The sequence below is a fragment of the Microcaecilia unicolor genome, chromosome 4 (assembly GCF_901765095.1).
Source record: "Microcaecilia unicolor chromosome 4, aMicUni1.1, whole genome shotgun sequence".
In the NCBI taxonomy this organism is placed as follows: Eukaryota; Metazoa; Chordata; class Amphibia; order Gymnophiona; family Siphonopidae; genus Microcaecilia; species Microcaecilia unicolor.
The window spans coordinates 270,984,425-271,000,383 of NC_044034.1; the positions used below are offsets into that span (position 1 = coordinate 270,984,425).

At 41.5% G+C, this 15,959-nt stretch overlaps 1 protein-coding gene across 10 annotated transcripts in view; it reads right to left on the minus strand.

The window, feature by feature from the left end:
• The window catches only part of NAXD (NAD(P)HX dehydratase), an 81,269-nt gene that overhangs the window by 14,873 nt on the left and 50,437 nt on the right, over nucleotides 1–15,959 (minus strand). For all 10 annotated transcript variants that reach the window (XM_030201553.1, XM_030201554.1, XM_030201555.1 and 7 more), the window contains 7 exons: nucleotides 14,627–14,777; nucleotides 12,594–12,639; nucleotides 11,147–11,235; nucleotides 6,880–6,988; nucleotides 4,146–4,196; nucleotides 3,944–4,048; nucleotides 349–469 (listed from right to left, as the gene is read on the minus strand). In XM_030201553.1, the coding sequence (XP_030057413.1) occupies nucleotides 349–469; nucleotides 3,944–4,048; nucleotides 4,146–4,196; nucleotides 6,880–6,988; nucleotides 11,147–11,235; nucleotides 12,594–12,639; nucleotides 14,627–14,777 (672 nt within the window). The remainder of the gene's footprint in view (nucleotides 1–348; nucleotides 470–3,943; nucleotides 4,049–4,145; nucleotides 4,197–6,879; nucleotides 6,989–11,146; nucleotides 11,236–12,593; nucleotides 12,640–14,626; nucleotides 14,778–15,959) is intronic.

The window sequence follows — 15,959 nt, forward strand, 5'->3', positions numbered from 1 at the left end:
ATTTATGCATAGATCGTATTCTATAAAGATCCGTGCATACATTTTGGGGGGCATTCCAAACTTTCATTCATATAGATATAGAATTCAGCCGAACTGTACCTAATTTAGGTGCCGACATTTACATCTGCTTTTAGCAGGTGCAATTGCCAGCGTCTAAAGTTAGGCACGGTTTATGCCCTATGTGCTATCCTATAAAGGAAACGTACCCTTTATAGAATAGCGCTTAGCGTGTAAAATTTTCAGTGCTGATTTTTAGGCACCACTTATAGAATTTACCCCTTGTCAACTTGGGGGGAGGGGGGGAGGCACAGATAAAACCTCTACAGTTTGACTGAAGATGCCACTTACCTTTTTGTCCATCTGAAATAAGATCTCGCTCTCCCTTCTGAACGATTGTCAAATTTCCAAGGGCTTGGCTGAGCCTTAACACACACCCATGATGGTCATTGCTATCCATAGGGTCTCTAAGCTGGAGCACAAATTCCACAGAAAATTACACATTTCAACAAGAGCTTACTCTGGTTAAAAGACACTTTGTATTGCTATATAAAAGTTTCATAGTAGAAGTCAAGAACTGATGTACTTTCAACAGTCACTTTAATACTACCAGCGAAATACCACTGGCCCACTTATGCTCTGAAAAGCAAAATGCTCTGCTAATTAAACCCTAGAGTCTGGTTTATCAGTTACTATAATGCCTGGTGGCCACACAGAGCCCATGATACAGGGCTCCCAACCCTATGACCATTTTTGAAATGCTCAAAGCAGAAACAGCGTATATATCTGTGACCTGGATTGGCCACTGTTGAGATCAGCATGCCAGACTCAATCGACTTTTGGCATAAAGCCTATCTTATTTTCTTCTTAAAACAGGGGGAAAGTGTGGGTAGCTATTGGAGTTGAGAATGTTTTGCAGTGACTTTCATTGTTACTCCTCCATTCACACAATAAAAATAATAAAAAGACAGGATTACTTTTGGTGTATAGGATGGTGCTTCCTTAAGGGAACCCACGAGTTGTAATGATTCTGTATATGTTGGGGTTTTTCACCCCGTCTTTATTGTTGGCTACTGTATGTTTGCAAGATTCATTCAATAAAGCTTCCTGTTATAAAGGAAAAAAATGGGCAAAGTCCAAAGAAAGTTGTGAATGAAGGCTCATGAACTGGGCCTGAGTTTTATGGGAAGGGGGAAATATGAGAAAGGAAGAAAGGAACAGCTACCATCCAAAAATTAATCAACAATAAAACTGAATATAAGTACATAAGTATTGCCATACTGGGACAGACTAAAGGTCCATCAAGCCCAGCATCTTGTTTCCAACAGTGGCCAATCCAGGTCACAAGTACCTGGCAATACATTTTATGCTGCTTATCCTATTTTGCCTGCGTGACAAAATGAGACATCCCTTTATAAATAATATACTGCAGACAGAGTAATTATTGCTCCTCCTATATTTGTGTATCAGACATTAAGAGTAAGGTGGAGCATAGCCATTTTCCCTATTTTTTGGATTGATATCCTAAAAATAAGCAGTGGATTTTCCCTAAGTCCATTTTAATAATGGCCTATGGACTTTTTCTTTAGGAAGCCATCCAAACCTTTTTAAAACTCTGCTAAGCTAACCGCCTTTACCACATCCTCTGGCAATGAATTCCAGAGTTTAATTACATGTTTCGTGAAGAAACATTTTCTCAGATTCGTTTTAAATTTACTACTTTGTAGCTTCATCGTGTGCCCCCTAGTCCTAGTATTTTTGAAAAGAGTAAACAAGCGATTCACGTCTACCTGTTCCACTCCACTCATTATTTTATAGACCTCTATCATATCTCCTCTCAGCCATCTTTTCTCTAAGCTGAAGAGCCCTAGCCACTTCAGCCTTTCCTTATAGGGAAGTCATCCCATCCCCTTTGTTTTTGTTGTCCTTCTCTGTACCTTTTCTAATTCCACTATATCTTTTTTGAGATGCAGCGACCAGAACTGAACACAATATTCAAGGTGTGGTTGCACCATGGAGCGATACAAAGGTATTATAACATCTTCATTTTTGTTTTCCATTCCTTTCCTAATAATACCTAACATTCAATTTGCTTTCTTAGCCGCTGCAGCACACTGAGCAGAAGGTTTCAACGTATCATCAATGACTACACCTAGATCCCTTTCCTGGTTGGTGATTCCTAACATGGAACCTTGCATTACGTAGCTATAATTCAGGTTCCTCTTTCCCACATGCATCACTTTGCACTTGCTCACGTTGCAGCATTTTCCATCTTTCTTTCTCTCATTCCTTTCCATCGTGTCTCCTCTTCCCCCTTCCATTCAGCATCTCCCCCTCTCTCTCATTCCTTTCTATCCAGTGTCTCCCCTTCATCCCTCCATCAAACATCTCCCCTCTCTCCCTCCCTTTTACAACCTTCCATCTCTCATTCCTTTCCATCCAGTCTCCCCTCCCCCTTAACCTCCAGCCATCAAACCTCGCTACCCTCTCCCTCTCCCTTCGCAGCATTTCCCATTTCTCTCATTCCTTACCATCCAGTATCTCTCCTTCCTCCTTCCCTCCAGCATCTCCCCGTCTCTCCACCTTCCATTGCCTCCGCCTTCTATTCACTGTCTTCCCCCTCTCTTTCTTCTATCAACTGTCTTTCCAGGCTTTTCCTGTTCCATCCAGTGTCTCTCCCTTCCATCTAGAATGTCCTCTCTCACTCCCCTTCCATGATGCAGCCATCCAGGATCTCTTCTCCCCTGCCCATCTGTCCTCTCGTTCACTCTCTCCTGCCCCCCCCCCCAAGGATCTCTTCTCCCCCACCTCACCTGTCCTCTTGCTCACTCTTTCCAGCCCCCCAGCCAAGGTTAGGGACATAGGCGCCAAACTACTCCTCCCAGCTACTGTTGTGGCGGCCTGGAGGAATGAGCTTTCGTGCTCTACTCTCCCCTTCCTTGCCTCTCACTCACTCCATCCCCTTGCATCCAACGCAGCTACAAAACAAAATAAAAACGTGTGCAGGGCTGTGCTCCTGCTCGTGCTGCTGCCTGCTTCCTTCCTCCTCTCTCCAGAAACAGGAACTTACAATATGAGGCGGGTAAGGGAAGACAGTAGCAGCGCATGCAGCAAGAGTATGGCCCTGCGCACGTTTTCATTATGCTTTACCAAGGAGTGGCGGTGGAGTGAGCAAGAGGCAGGGAAGAAAAGGAAAGGGAACAGTACGGGAGCTCACGGTTCCTCCAGGCTGCCACAGCAGCGGCTGGGAGGAGAAGCAAGTGGTGGGTGTTTGCTTATGTCCCTACCCCTGCCCAGGTAGAGGCAGCTCGTTTGGGAGGGCAAAGTCCCCCTCGCCCCCCCAAACTACGCCCATGCAGGGAGTAAAGAATAGGGGATGTGTGCAAGCTACAGGGTTAAAGGTTCATAATTTGTAATATATACCATCATATAGTGATATATTTATAATATATAACATTATACAGTATACTGTTCCCCCTTAATTTCACCATCATGGTTCACGGTGCACGGAGAACAAGATTAGTACGATGGTTCTTTCAGTCAGTCTCTTGTTATTGGCTTGTTATTGGCTGCACAAGCGAACTGAGCACAATTTCACATATTATTATTAGTTTTTATGGATATAAGAGTATTTTATTATAATTTCTGTACTGTGGTTTAGTTATTAGGTAGGAGTACAGGATTTATTTAGAGTTTCCTAGGTATCATTTTAAATACATTTCCCACTTCATTATTTCAGTACCTCTGGAATTGTCACACACCATAATCCTACAGAAGGACTGAAATATATCCGGCAAATTGTAAAAAGTCATGGAATAATTCTGGAGTATTTTTTTTTGCTTGTATTCTATTTCTTTTAAATGTTGTTACTTCATACTGGGCTTAGCACCAAGTAAAAAAATAAAAAGCTTGCCTATGCCAAAACTAATCTGAAAATTATACTTACAACAGCTTCATACAATCTACTGAACTCCATAAGGTTAGGAGTGAGAATAGCTCCCTGGTAGCCCTGGATGATAGATGGATGTTGAGCAATGAGCCACAAACCATCCTGTCAAAGACAGAAAGAGAAATATCCGAACGTTTGTTTCATAAAACACTACAAATAAATGCAACCCCCCCTCCCATCCCAAAAAAGCTACACTTACTGCATCAATGACAATAGGGATGCCTTTGGCCCTGGTTCTTTCTATTATGCCCTAAAAATAAACACACAAGGATTATGAGAAAATCTTTTCATATTTAATATACAAAACAGAGAATGGAAACCCCAGAAATAAAGGTTAACCACTATTCAACATGGTTGTGCACTGTGTGGCCAGGTTGAAAGCATTCCTTTGCTGTTTATTACTTTTTAATCACTATCACGAGAAGTTCTGAGTACCTGCACACACAAAACCTAGGTCTCTACGTTATATAACTAGCTAACTAGGAGTAAAAGAAAAGTCTGGAAAATAAATCAAAATGGCAACCGAGATTAAAGGGACTCTGATCTGGGAAATGCAAGAGGAATCCATGTGAAACACTGGTCTCCTCAGGAGCACCTTGCAATCATGTAACTTTTGCTTCATGTACTATTTAGAAGATGTTTATTTATTTTTATGATTATTTATTAGGATTTATTTACCGCCTTTTTGAAATAATTCACTCAAGGCGGTGTACAGTAATAATAGATCAAACATGAGCAATAGTCAATTACAGCAGTAAAAATATTCAAATAACAATACAAAGTATGGCATAGTATACTACTTACAATTTCAACACAATACGTAAGAGAACATTTTAATTGATAAGGGTAAAGCAACGATGGAACATATAGATAGGTAAGAGAGTAAGAAGAGTTAGAAAGAGTTAGATATGACTAATAATGTTAGCTTTTTACATTTTAAATTAAATTACTAAGATGAATGTATAGTTATTTGAAAAAATATAAATGTACATAATTTCTTTTCTGCACAAACTCTCCCAGGAGTACTGTGAAAAATAAAAAGAATACATAGGATGCAGATTTCCAAAGCTGATATTTCCAAATTGAAAATAATGTGGTATAGACATTTTATTTCTCCAGTTTCACTGGTCCTACTCTTTTGCCACCCAATCAACCAGTCCATGCTAATGCCTCCTCCACCACCAACTCTAAGTCCTTGCTCTCTCTCGGGTCCCAATCAACCCTAAAGTCCCTTCCTCTCTCTAAGCGTTCCAACAGTCCTCACTTAACGTTCCCTCCTCAGAAGCAATCCAAGTTCCCAATTTTTCCTCCGTTTGGCATCTTTGCTCCCCTATCGTATTTCCCCCTCCTTTTGAACTCCATGTTCTTGTTCTCCCATTCAATCCCTGATTCCCTACTCTCTAAGCTACAGATCTCCTTCTCTCCCATCAGTCCTCATTGTCCCTTTGCTACTCCAAAAAATTCTACAAAACTTAAAATTCAACCAAAAATCCTTAACTAGAAGTTTCTAAGAGGGAAGGACAATAAAAAGAATTGCTACCAATTGAAATAAAATGCAAAGAATTAGTTTAAAAGAAGTTGACCTCACAGTGAAACTGACCAAGGTGTGTTCTCTAGGCTCTGCGGAAGAACTGAGGTGGCCCCATGGAACAACACAGACACAGGAAGCCTGGCACATGTGTACTTCACTGCTCTAAGGGGCACTTTTCCTAAGCCGCGTGGTAATTTCATTTTTGGTGCGTGCTCAATATGTGCCTCTGAAAAATATTTTTTATTTTTGGGTGTGCGTAACGGACGCGCGCAAAGTGGCAATTGGCGTATGTAGGTCTCAGACCCAAAATGGACGCGTGGCAATTTTCATTTTGCTGCACGTCTATTTTCCGGGGGGGGGGGGGGGGGGGCCTTTTTTACAGACATGCTAAAAAATGGATCAGTGCGCACCTAAAACCCATGCCTACACTACCGCAAGCCATTTCTCAGTGCGCCTTAATAAACGGATCCCTAAGAGTTTTGAGAGCTTGTTTGCATTATTCTCCAAGCCAGACCCTGTTGAAGGATGTCACCCATTTGTAAAAGGCTCTATATCCTGCTTGTCCTTGAAAAAGGAAATTTGTGGATATGCGTCGAGGGGCCGTGGCAAAATTTACTGTATTGCTTTCCCTGTAAAATATATTCTTATATATGTAGAAGTAAAATATGTTTTCTTTGAGCTTCACAGCTGAGAATTTTTTTCTTGATAAGAAATCTGAGTGTGCTGTTCCTACTTCCACTAACTAGACGTTTATAAGCTTGTTCGATAATTTAGATAGGAAGTAATCTCTCTCCAATTGATAATTTTCTTTTTCCTTTTTCTTTGATATGCACTTATGTTCCTAAGTTTTCCTTCTGGTTCTCCCTATTCTTTGGGACTTAAGGATGTAAAAATTATTAAATATTCTCTTTAGGATAAAGTGGTGAGGTAGCCGTGTTAGTTCATTTATAAAGATAATAATTAGAAACAAAACAAAAGAAAATATTTTTTTAATTCATCTTTATTCTAGAATTTGCTACTTTGACACTGGAAATGGCGTTTTCTTTTCTTTGTCAAAATGTAAGTGATTTAAATTTAAAATACAACAAAGAGAAAAAAAGCTATTGTATATCAAAAATCCCCCACAACACACACATACACCCTGGCTTGACAGAAGGTGCTCATTTCACATTGTTTTTCTGGACTGGTATAAAGGAAAATACAGCTCATCCATGGTAACCCCTTGTGAGTGGCTGGATGAAAACTTACTGCCACCATTGCTATCCCACAAAGGTTCAAAATTGTAGCTTTAGAAAGTACTAGACTGGAATGTTGTTGAATAAACTGACAATGTTACCAGCATAGACACATTATATTCTCTTTCATGGTACCACATTTGAAGGCATTCGGTGAGTTGTGTTACCTTTGCATGCTCCAGTATTACTTCATCTCTTCCCAAACCAGGTCCCAAGACGACCGTGTGAAGCCTTGGTAACCATTTCTCCACTTCATTTACAGCATTAGGAATATCACTGGATAAAGAAAATAAGTACAATATTTTACTTTCTGAATTTGGCTAAAGATTCAAAAATAAGTTTTTCACGTAATTCTGCATTTTGTTTTGTTTGTTTCTAAAGAAATGGGAGAAAGGTTTAAAATTCTCTCTGTGAGGGACTCAATCACATGATGCGCTGCTCATGAGCCAATGCTTTGCTCTTACATCTTAGCCCCTTCTGTGCGGTTCTTGACCATTCACAAAAGTTTGCTTTTAAAAGTAGATGCTGATTGAGATCCCTTCCCTGTTAAGCGTATGGACAGGTTTTTTTTGAGAAAGACTGAGCAGATATGGCAGCGAAATTGCAACACAAGGAGAAAGTACAGCCATCTGCGGTCAAAATGGCAGATCTGGAGGAAGGGCTGCAACAAATGACTGATATTTTGATACAAACAGTATCACAGTCATTTTGAGACTTTCATTGCAGCTATATGGAGTGACATAAACGTTAACAGAACCGAGGGGCCAATTGCTAGAATTGGAGTAACATACCTTCAAGGTGGAAGACTTGTTACAGCAGAAACAACATCAGATTGTGACCTTGACTGAAAAGCTAGAGTGAACTGGACAATCTGGAGAATCGGTCATGTAGAAACAATTTATGGTTTTGTAAAAGAAAAAGGTCAGCTATTTAGGATGCTCTTAAGATCACAACAGTAACTGAGTATTGCTCTACTTGAAATTACCTGTTCTTTTTGATCAGTAGATGCAAAGGCGGCTTTTAATTGTGTGAACTGAAATTTTATGTGTACCTTGTTAAAACTGTGGAAGGAGAAGCTCCCTTTTCAGAAATGGTTCAACTTTTATATACTGACCCTGATTATTTTCCACTTGCTAGAGAAACCAGATAGGATTTCCCTTATCCGCTCTGTTATTCATCCTTTATTCTGGGCCCCTTTTGCAATTTCTTCAACCGAAAGAAAGGGTAATTGGAGTAACTTCTTGAAGAGAACATGTCAAGCTTAGCTGATGATATGCTTCTTTTTTGAGTCATCCACTTACCTCCCTGCCTCAGGCATTGGAGAAGGTGGGGAGAATTCAGGGTGGTTATCTGGTTTAAAGCTTAATCTGCACAAATCAGAAGCAATAACAGGGGGCATAGCCCTTTGGAATGGAGAACCCTTTCTCCTTGAAATGTATAGGTGAATATGTAAACTATATGAGGATATAATTAACAAAGAATCTGGCCGATATGTACGGCACCAATATTGATGATTGATGTGGAGATCTGTGGATATGTTAAAACTTTGGACAGCACTCCCATTGAGTTTACAGCCATATAAGATGGTACTGTTTGCCAAGTGGCTCTACGTCCTTCAGATATTCCCATTCCAGACGATATTCAAAACCATTTTAACCTGCCAGGAACGGCACCTAGATGGTTAAATGGTACTTAGGTGGCTATCTCCCATTGAACATTGCCGGTTAGCACATTGCCGGCTAAGTTTTACATCCAAATTTAGTCACATCAATAGCAGGTCTAACTTTGGCCGCTATCAACTTAGCTGGCCAGCACTGATTGACTTGGCCGGATATTTTCATAGCAGCCAAAGATAAACTAGATATTCAATACTGGTCACAGGAAATGGCCTGGCACTGAAATTCAGGCTCAGCTCACTGTGGCAGGCAGCCCGGGCTACCTGCCGCGGTCTGAATATCAGGCCCATTGTTTTTACATTAGTAGCATGTGACTAAATCTGAATACTGTATTGTGGCACTCTGACAGTAGTTGCAGTATTCTGTTGGACTGGGGTGGGGGGGTGCCTATCATTACTGGATAACCGAAAATATGTAGCATTGGAGGATTGGCTTAAGGGGATATCCTTTATTAATTCACTAGATTTAGAATTTCATAGGTTGACTCCACTAGATTTGCCATACGTAATACATGCCTCTAGGGTACAGTCAGAACCATACATAGCCAACCCATATGTTAGTGAAACTGTTGAATAAGCTTGGCAATGGCTATATAGAGCACTGAACACAGAGCCTAGAATTAACCACCTCTTAGTTTTAACAGGGAATCAAGAGTTTACACTATGGGCGTATAATGGCAGAGTGTGGGAGTGGAGAGGAAAAGGGATTAATAAGGTGACAAACATGGTTAGCAAAGAGAAAGTATATAAGTTATTTGTGGAATCAAGAGGAGAAGAGCTACTAGATGGCCGAGATATTTTTGCTTATTTTCTGGCTTCATTCTGTTCAATCAATGGGTATCAGTAAGTTAAAAGAAGAAGTATGGGAGAGGTTGAAGCTGGATTAATAGTTTACCATAAAGTTCTTGTAGGGATAGATCTGCCCTGGGATTGGCTGATAAGTGAATGAATTATTTGGAGAGTGAAGGGCAAGTAACTGGGGATGCCATTAAAATCTTGATGAAAGAAATACAAAGGTTTTCAGACTGTGAGCTTTTACAGGAGGAACAATATACATTTTTAACATATCTATATATTTCTCCACATCATGCTTATTATGCTAAATTTTCAGACAGAGGGGAATGCCTTAAATACCTGCAAGAACGAGTATCATTAGCCCATGTGTTTCGGACTTGTGTACAGAAACAATGACTCTGGGGAGCCTTAAATTATCTAGGTATACAGATACGTCTGAGGACAGAAATACAATTGTTTGATGATATGGGTTGGAGAAAGGGGGAACATATTAAGGAACGCATTCTTAATGGGGCGGGGATATATTAATTAACTGGTGATTAAGTCAAGCACCGATAGTTACACAATTTTGCTTAAGTCTGAGTGACTGGTTGCCTTAGGAGGACCTTCATGAAAATGAAGTTTTCAAACAAATATGGGCATCAGTGTGGGATGCAATGCCACGCCACACATAGCACAGCTTACTGCTAAATTTGTAAAATATGGGCAGAGTGCAATTTATTTACCCCTCCCCCTCCCACTCCCCCATTTACTAAGACACACGACAATGCCGACACATCCCCCAGCTTAGTAAACGGGGTTGGGGGGGTTAGTATTTTGGTCAGGGTGAATCTGGATGTGGTAGAAGTTTATGATGTGGTCTGACACTGGGTGTGAGAGAAGGGAAGTGTTCATCGCAGAACCAGTCATGTGGAAGAGTGTGACTGTGTGCTATTTAACTTATCAGGAACAACTCCTGTTAGGTAAATAGCACTTAGCCGGCTAACCACTAATATTCAGCAGGTGATAGCTGGTTATCTCCGCTGAATATTTGTAGTTAGTGCATAACGGCTAACCAGCTACCCGCGAATATTAGAGCGCTGGTTGGCTAAGTTTAGCGAGCAAATTGGATCTCATAAATAGCAGTCCTATCTTCGCCTGCTGTTAACTTAACTAGCCAGTTCCGAATATTCACAGAGTTGGTTAAGATAGAGCCAGCCAACACCCCCCCCCCCCCCCCAGATATTAATGCTGGCCACCAGAAATAGCCCGGCATTGACTATCTAGGGTCAGCGCCGACTGTGCGACTTATGTGGGCTGCCTCCTGAATATCGGGCCCATAGTATTGCACAGTGCCTGTTCAGGACAACCAGTAAAGACATTAATTTTTTCAAACGCCCAACAACATCTGGATTTTATTCAACCTTAGCTCAGATATGTTGAGCATTTGAAAGGCGAGGATAGCGACTTTGTATTTTTTTAGTGGATAGCAGAAAAACCTACTGAACATTTATAGCCAAGTGATAAAGACTTCTAAGACTGCTATTAATCCAGCGGGTTTTAATGCTGAAGCACTGGCAAGTTCTTCAATGATAAATCTACGGACTGTTTAAAGTACAAGATCAAAATTAAGCCGCAATTAATTCAGTTTGTTATTATTCAAGTAGGTTTTAAAATATTCATAAAGTGTTGGCTGTTGTAATATATTTAGAAGTGGTATGTAATTTTGTAGTTGAATGGTGTATAAACCACTTATATTAGATTGTGAATCCAGGTATTTGTGTTGAGTTAATGAATATACACGTGGCAGATTTCCCTACAATGGGGGTAGTATACGAGAGAGAGAGAGAAAACAGGAAAACCCTGATGTTTCTATAGTTGCCTACCAAGTCTGACAAGGTTTATATTTTATTAACCTGGTTATGTATTGTGTTTATATGACCATTCGGAGTTTAAAAGGAATTTAACAAAATATAAAAACTTACAGAACCGGATGAACGATCAGCTCAGGACTATATGACTTTATTGCAGCTGCAGCATCTTTGGTACAAAATACGTGGGATAAGTCTGCGCCCTGAACAAAAGAACTGGCATCAGAATTTCAGTTCACAAGTTCCTCATTTGTTTCTGCATCTCAAAATGCTTTCTTGGTTGGGAATTTCAGGATAACGTATTGCCAAATGGTTAGTCTTACACCCATAAACAAGCACCGCTCCAGAAACAAACTTCGATCTGCTCTGGCAACAAATGCCAGGCAGACAACAGGGAATACTAGACCCGCTACCATTAAGAGGGCTGCATGCTTCTGTGGAGCTCCATTAATACTTGCACCTATATAGCACTGCATTTGATGAAGGGATATCAGAGGAAAGGACACCAGTAATACAAGTGCTTAAGGACAGCATTAAAAAGGTTCCACTTACATTTTTTTGTTTTTGAAGAGGACAAATATTTGGGGGGGGAGGGGGGAAGATGAGGGGGTGATGACAAAGCTAATTCTACTAGGGCTGTACCGAATATTTGTATTCGATCCGGCTCTGAATACATTATTCGATTTAAATTTGAATACGTATAATCCGGGGTTAGATCCTACTGACATAAACACTTGATCTCTGATTTCATGTTGCTTTTTTTATTATTTGCTATGTTAAAGCTCAATGCCCATTATTCATATTTGGTATTCATAATCGGCCAAATAGTAGAACATGCTATTTGGTACAGCTCTAATGGGCCGATGATCAGAAGCAAACGCAGGCGATATAGGCTGCTAGTGCCTTAGTAGTGCCTGCATTTGCTACCGCCCCATGATCAGAGCCCCAGAGCGAATGAAACAACGCACTCGCGGGCTCTGAACGCAACTAGCATGCAAATGCATGCAAAACAGGGCTAAACATATTCATCCCCAAAGATCAGCAACCAGAGCATTGGGGAGGAATGGTGAGCCCTGTCCAGCATGCATTTGTATGCTAGCAAGCCCCCATTCCCCCCCAATGCAGCAGCCCCCACAGGAACCCCAAGCCAAGCCAACCGACACTCCCCGACCCAAGTTCAGGGGGGCTGGAGATCCGAGGGGTCTTCAGTCCCTCCTAACCCCCCCCCCCTTCCCAGCATTCCTAAGATGTCCCTGGTGACCCAATCCCCCACCCCCTACCTTAAGTTGGAGGAGGGAGGTGGCCTCCCTCTTTTTCCATAGGCACTGCCTGCAAAATGGTGGCACCCAGCCCTGCCCAGTGTTTCCTGGGATGTGCTGGGCGGGGCTTCATGCCATATAAGGGAGTTTCTCACAGATTTTCAAAATGTAAAATTAATTTGTTCAATTGCCTTAACTTTGCAATTTTTGATCCTTCAGCCTTTTCTTTGAAAGGGCAAAGTAGGTGGTGACTGGTATAGAGTAAAACCCACAATACAGCAAGAAAGATTACAATGACCTACCACTTTGAGAGCAGAAATTGCAGCAAAATAGGGCGCTCCTGTGTACCTGGAAATAAAATACATTTGTGACCACGTTAGAAAGTCTATAAAGCCCTGAAAGGATGACTAGATAAACTGAAACCTCAAACATAAGATAGTCTGCAATCTTTGCAGCAGGGGCATAGCCAGCCCTCCGATTTGGCCAGTGGCAATGCACTCCCTCTCCCCCAGCACGTTAAAAATACCTTTGCTGGGGGGGGGGGGGTGGATGCTGAGGCCCCGCCAGCTGAAGAAATTTGCTGCCAACCTGCCCCTCCTCCTCTTGCTGCTACAGGAAACACAAGTCGACGGCATGCCTCCAGCCCTGACTCCAGGACTCCACGAGCATGCTCAGTTCTTGCACAAACTGAGCATTCACAAGGAGTCCTGGCAACAGTGGCTGGGCATGTCACTGATTTCCTGTTTCATGCAGCAGCAAGGAGGAGGGCAGGAGTTTCTTGGCAGCAAATTTATTTAGCTGGCAGGGTTTCAGCATCCCAACCAGCCATGTAACGAGGGCTGAAGGTTTGGAAGGGGCCTGAGCTCAAAATGGGGGGGGGGGGGGGGGGGGGGGCCCAGTCCCCCATGGCTACTCTACTGCTTTGCAGCAGGGTAAGTGCCAAGAGCTATGAGGCAGTCATCAGGCACTGCCTGTGGACTGAAAAAAGCAGCAGGAAAAGCTCCAATAATGTTAAGCAGAGAGAAAATACTCTGGAGTTCTGATGTGTGATAAGTAACTCCCCATATTCATGTTTGTGACTATAAGCACCATACAAATTAGTTTGGATTTCTTTTGGGGGGGGAGGGGAGGAAATATATTTATTAAATATCCATTGTAACAAACACAAAAAGAGCAAGAAAAATGAGAGGAAAAAAATAGGCAAACAAATAATAATAATACAACAGCAATCAGCTTACTTATAATAGTAACAAAAGGTCCTGTTCCAATAACAGCAGACTGCGGATCCTTTTTATCCATACTTATCCCCCCTTCCCATTCCATCTCAGCATTGTTCTGGTACATTACAACCAACTACTGTTATTGTGCTAGTGATCCTGGTTCAACTCTCTAAATACCTTCCACAGTTCACAATATAATTTCTTCTCTTTTTGCTGTCTGACTTGTCGACATTACTACCCCGTCAGACATTTACTTGGTTTATACAAACATCTGATTTGTTTTCCCAGCAGTTTCCTCCTGCTCCTTTGGACTGCCAAGTCAAATCAGAACTGGACTACTGGGTGAGAGAACCAAAATTCTTCAGTTTACCTCCTCCACTATTGTAGAAACATTACTGTCATCCAGCCATGCTATTAGTGGACAGGGTGGAACCTTGGAATCTGACACCCTGAGTCTTGTGCTAAGGTGTTACTGTCCTGCAATGGCTGTGAACATTGTCTCCACAGCAAGCCCAAAAACAGGATTTAAGATTTAATCCCAGGCTTCTCCTGAATGAACAACACTTCTACTGAGGCAGTCAAATAGAATACTCTAACGGAACAGAGAAAAACGGATCCTGTCTGCCATTCTTAAGAGCTGGTACTATCTCGACATAGTCCATTGAGCTTGATAGGGGCACAAAATAACACTTACAGATCACCTTTGTTACAAAATCCTAGGCATACTGTACGTGTTAAGTGTTAGCCCAATGACTACAGCAGTAATTCCCAACTCTAGTCCTCTAGCTGTCCTAAACAATCTGCATTTCAGGAAATCCACAAAGAATATTCATGATACGTTCACATTTGTGCTCCGTGAGTCGGGTTAATGGACTGATTTTGGCTGTGCTGAAAAACCCATCTATTTGGGAGGCTAAAAAGGATCAGAGCTCAGACCCCAGGCCAGCAAAGCTTGCATATTCAAAAGCCACATTGGGCTCTAAAACAGATCAGTTTTTTTTTTTGAACACGCCAAAACAGGCACATCAATAAAATTTGAAAAGACTGCATGCACCTACAAAGCCAATGCATTTTTAGAACTTTCTAGAAAATTCTTTGCTGCAAATCAGACTTACTCTTGACATCCTCCAATGACTCCTATCCTTCCATCTTGACCTTTATGCTTTTTAGCAGTGAGAGGAGGGATAACGTTTCTCACTAACCGAAAAATATTCTCCATGTCCTTCACAGTGTGCGCAGAACGGAAGGAAAACGACCTCTGTATAACTGAAAAGAGGGCAAACGTTTAGTGTGACCAGCACAGCAGAGGTCTCAAACAATTAAAACAAGCTTGGAAACATTCTTAAGGGATCAGTTATTCCTTTGGTAAAACACAAAAATCATATCCCAGCGCACTCAAACCAGACCCACATGCACACATTATGAAGAAAATTCTATAAATGGTGCCTAAAGTTAGCCGCCAAAAATTCTATAACGGTAGAGTTGAACACCAAATCTGTTATAGAATGCTAGCGTAAGTCTGCAGATACGTGCAAACCTTGGCATGATCACTCTATGGTAGGTGTAAATGTTGGTGTAAATACGTTACAAAAAATAGGAGGAAATATTTTTTCACTCAACGAATAGTTAAGCTCTGGAACTCTTTGCCGGAGGTTGAGGTTAGCGTATCTGGGTTTAAAAAAGGTTTGGACAAGTTCTTGGAGAAAAAGTCCATAGTCTGCTATTGAGACAGACATGGGGGAAGTCACTGATTAGCCTGGGATTGATAACATGGAATGTTGCTACTACAGTGATACCTCGGTTTTCGTCAATAATCTGTCCGAAAACAATCAGTGAAATCTGAAACCGTCGAAAATCGAGGCAATTATTTCTATATGAATCAATGAGCAGGAGAACATGTGGGTCGCCCTTTGTTTTCACAAAATTAGCAGCGAGGTCACATGGGCACGCTGACAAAATCCGAGGCAACTGACGAAATCCAAGACAAATTTTTCGTGGAAAAAAAATTGATGACAACCGCAACCGACGATAACCGAAGTTAACGAAAACCGAGGTATTACTGTATTTGGGATTCTGAATGGAATGTTGCTACTCCGAGGTTCTGAATGGAATCTTGCTATTCTTTGGGGGTTCTACATGGAATGTTAATACTATCTGGGTTTCTGCCAATAACTTGTAATCTGGATTGGCCACTGTTGGAAACAGGATACTGGGCTAGATGGACCGTTGGTCTGACCCACTATGGTTATTCTTATGTTCTTATGCTGGCGCCTAAAAAACAGCAGTTAGGTGTGTAAATGTAATTATTCTATTGAACACAAGAAGAGTCAGACCACCACCGACATGCCCATGCCTCTCCCATGTTAATGCCTCTTTTGCAGTTGCGCATGAAAGAAGTTAGATGCTCAGTTCACAGAATAGGGGTGTCAGTTACACATGCAAATGCCA